General features: G+C 40.5%; 1 protein-coding gene and 1 non-coding gene across 9 annotated transcripts in view; both read left to right on the top strand.

The window, feature by feature from the left end:
- CEP19 (centrosomal protein 19) overlaps window positions 1-3,123 on the top strand; it is a 4,900-nt gene extending 1,777 nt beyond the window's left edge. For 4 of the 8 annotated variants that reach the window (XM_017522791.2, XM_017522789.2, XM_017522752.2 and 1 more), the window contains 2 exons: window positions 694-893; window positions 1,487-3,123. In XM_017522791.2, the coding sequence (XP_017378280.1) occupies window positions 764-893; window positions 1,487-1,848 (492 nt within the window). In that variant the 5' untranslated portion in view covers window positions 694-763 and the 3' untranslated portion in view covers window positions 1,849-3,123. The remainder of the gene's footprint in view (window positions 1-693; window positions 894-1,486) is intronic. The other 4 variants (XM_017522800.2, XM_017522761.2, XM_037734331.1 and 1 more) reach the window with 2 other exon arrangements.
- On the top strand, window positions 286-391 carry LOC119470476. The gene has a single exon (XR_005199389.1). It is a non-coding gene; the product is annotated as a U6 spliceosomal RNA (small nuclear RNA).
- Window positions 3,124-3,937: the final 814 nt, after the last annotated feature.

Here is a 3,937-nt window from a genome sequence, read left to right as displayed (position 1 = left end):
AAAAAAAAAAAAAAAAAAAACCTCATAGTATCTTGATATAGAGGATGCTTGATACATCCTTTATTAATTGATAAATAGTAAAGACCTTGTAGTTTAGCTATTGGGCTGACTTAGGGATTCATATTCAATCTTTGACTAAAAGATTCAAACTGGATTGCATCCCCAGATTCACATACGAACAAGTCTATATTCTTGAGGGAACCAGAGTCTTAGGAGTCCAACAGATTGAAACTAACCCAAGGCCAAACTGAACTTTCCTGGCAGCTCTCAAAGTAACTGAGCTTTGTGCTCGCTTCAGCTCACAGACACCAAAATTGGAATGATACAGAGAGGATTAGCATGGCCTCTGCGCAAGGATGGCACACAAATTCAGGAAGCATTCCATATTTTAATTGAAAAAAGAAAAAGAAGTCCAGGCGTGGTGGCTCACGTCCATAATCCCAGCTACTCAGGAGGCTGTGGCAGGAGAATCACTTGAACCCAGGAGGTGGAGGTTGTGGTAAGCTGAGATTGCACCATTGCACTGCAGCCTAGGTGAAAGAGTGAAACTCCATCTCAAAAAAAAAAGAAAAAAATATTAAGCTTCACAGGCTGAGCATGTTGTCAGAACTGGACTAGAACCAGATCTTCTGGGGAAAAGGGTGAGGGAAATGAATGACATTTATCGAATACCTAGTTGTTTTTTCTCTTTAGCAGGAAGTCATTATGCAACTTACACATTGTCATCAGATTTCCTCTGATTTACCCTGACGTGTATGTGGTAATGATGTGCACTGCCAAGAAATGTGGGATTAGATTTCAGCCTCCAGCTATTATCTTAATCTATGAGAATGAAATCAAGGGGAAAATTCGCCAGCGAATTATGCCAGTTCGAAACTTTTCAAAGTTTTCAGGTACCTCGTGTCTTATCTTGCCTTCTGTCTTAAATATTCTCTAAATACAGGTTCGGGACTGGATGTGTGACACTGGATTAATTACTGTCACTTAGCTTCAGTTTCCTAATCTATAAAAGGGAATTGGAGTTTTTTTCCCCCAGTTTGAGAATTAATAATCCTTTTGGGATTACTAGCTAGATTAAATGATACAGCATTATTCAATAATATCAATTCCCTTCTCTCCTTCCAAATGTTTTTTATTTGTAGTCTTAATATTTTATTAATACCACTACTGCTATCTAAAACCTATACTATCACTTTTCTTCTCAGACATATTCTCCAGTTGAAAGTGTTTAATACCTCTACAAAGTGATTTGTAAGTTAAAGAAGTCAAAAATATCTCTCTCCCCCTCCCACCACACTGAAAGCTCAATATAAAGGAAGAGTTCTACAAAATTCATTCCAATAAAACCATTTAGCTTCTTGACTATAATGGACATAACGCTTTCAGGGTTCAGAGTTTTTGGTTCTATTTTGGCTCTTGCAGTAGTTTGTGGTGTATATAATGTATGCAGTATGTATGTGGTATATAGTTTTCTTCTCTTTCCCAGATTGCACCAGGGCTGCCGAACAATTAAAGAATAATCCACGACACAAGAGTTACCTGGAACAAGTATCCCTGAGGCAGGTAGAGAAGCTATTCAGTTTTTTACGAGGTTACTTGTCGGGGCAGAGCTTGGCAGAAACAATGGAACAGATTCGTCGGGAAACAACCATTGATCCTGAGGAAGATCTGAACAAACTAGATGACAAGGAGCTTGCCAAAAGGAAGAGCATCATGGATGAACTGTTTGAAAAAAATCGGAAGAAGAAGGATGATCCAAATTTTGTTTATGACATTGAGGTTGAATTCCCACAGGACGAACAACTGCAGTCCTGTGGCTGGGACACAGAGTCAGCTGATGAGTTCTGATACCAAACACTCAAAAAATGTATTAGGCTAGCAGAATACCTATATTTATACCAGATTGGTTCTGGAAAAAGCTTTAAAGAATACTAAATTTATATGTTGGGTTATAGGGGATTGACCATGTTACTTTTCAAAACCAAGACATTTAAAGCATCTGCTATGTAGGTGCATGAGGAATATGGGAAAAACAGAATAAAGGAATCTGTCTTTAAGGAGCTTGCAATCATGCTGGGCACAGTGGCTCACGCCTTAATCCCAGCACTTTGGGAGGCTGAGGCAGGCAGATCACCTGAGGTCAGGAGTTTGAGACCAGCCTGGCCAGCGTGGTGAAACCCTGTCTCTACTAAAGATACAAAAATTAGCCTGGCATGGTGGTGGGCACCTGTAATCCCACCTACAGAAGAGACTGAAGCAGGAGAATCACTTGAACCCTGGAGGCGGAGGTTGCAGTGAGCCAAGATCACACCATTGCACTCTAGCCTGGGCAACAAGAGCAAAATTCCATCTCAAAAAAAAAAAAAAAAAGCTTACAGTCAGTCTAACTGGAAGATGTAAAAAATGTGAAAAGCTAATTGGCAGTATTAAACAACAAAAAGATTAGAGCCAAATGCATGATAAAGGCTAAAGAAGTTCAGAGCCTATATTACTGTAGAGTAGAACAGTAAGAGAAGACTTTGTCCTTTAGTAAAGAGATAGGAGTTGGCCTGGCCCTTGAAATAGTAGTGTTTAGGTAGCCGCTTGTGTAGGATTCCAGATAAGAGCAACTGAAAAGAAGGAAAGGAGGTAGTAAAGGTATAAGAAGCAGAATTTTTTTTTGAGGAATAAGCAAATTATAGTTTGACAAGATTGGGGGCCGTATATACGGTTACCAGGGAATTATCTTGTATGTGTTATGTCTTCGTATGTATTTAACTCTGGAAAAGAGTACCCCTGCAAAATGCCCTGCAGCTGCAAGTAGATATCACTTGATGGACAAAAGGGGAATTCTGCCCCTCTGGCATCAGGAAATATATACTAAAGACATTGTGAAATGCTGAACCTCTTCCCATAAATAAAGGTTTGTTTGTAAAATTGGAAATCCACCCATAATAAATGAACAATAGGCACTGCCAGTTTAGGCCTATTCGTGACTGGATCTGCAAGAGAGCATCTTCATTTAACAACATTATCTGTAATTTGATACATTTATTCTGATTAGAATATTGTTTAATTGGTAGAAATTCTATGTTTTCTACAAGGAAACTGATGCTTATTAAATAAAACTATAGTGAAAATAATCACTCACTGTTTGTACCTGTTCACTTCCACTCTCCTTACCATTAAGCACTTCATTATAAGGGAGTTCATTCTTGTAGTATCACCAGAGTTTTGAGATAGTACAGTTGCCAAAGAGAGCCAAATAATTTTCTCAATTAGAGATCTTTTCATGTCTACATAGTATTTCTTTATTCTATTGTATAGGTAGCTTATTTTTTATTTGAGACAGGGTCTCACTCTGTCACCCAGGCTGGAGTGCAGTGGCATGATCACGGCTAACCCCAGCCTCAACCTCCTGGGCTCAAGTGATCCTCCCACTTCAGCCTCCTAGGTAGCTGGGATTACAGGTGCCCGCCACCACACCTGGCTAATTTTTGTATTTGTAGAGACGGGGTTTCAGCATGTCGCCTGGGCTGGTCTCAAACTCCTGGGCTCAAGCAATTTGCCCGCCTCAGCCTCCCAAAGTGCTAGGATTACAGACATAAGCCACCATGCCTGGCTATAGGTAACTTATTTTAAAATTTGTCCGGCCAGTCTTGGTGACTCACACCTGTAATTCTAGCACTTTGGGAGGCTGAGGTGGGCAGATCACGAGGTCAGGGGATTGAGACCGTCCTGGCTAACACGGTGAAACCCCATCTCTACTAAAAATATAAAAAGTTAGCTGGGCATGGTGGTATGCACCTGTAGTCCCAACTACTTGGGAGGCTGAGGCAGGAGAATCGCTTGAAACTGGGGGGCAAGGTTGCAATGAGCCAAGATCGCACTATTGCACTCTAGCCTGGGCGACAGAGTGAGACTCTGTCCCAAAAAAGAAAAAAATGTCCTTAGGTTG

The sequence above is a fragment of the Cebus imitator genome, unplaced genomic scaffold (assembly GCF_001604975.1).
Source record: "Cebus imitator isolate Cc_AM_T3 unplaced genomic scaffold, Cebus_imitator-1.0 Scaffold0, whole genome shotgun sequence".
Classification (NCBI taxonomy): Eukaryota; Metazoa; Chordata; class Mammalia; order Primates; family Cebidae; genus Cebus; species Cebus imitator.
The sequence above is the reverse complement of the archived record's forward strand: the minus strand, read 5'-3'. Positions and strand labels throughout refer to the sequence as shown.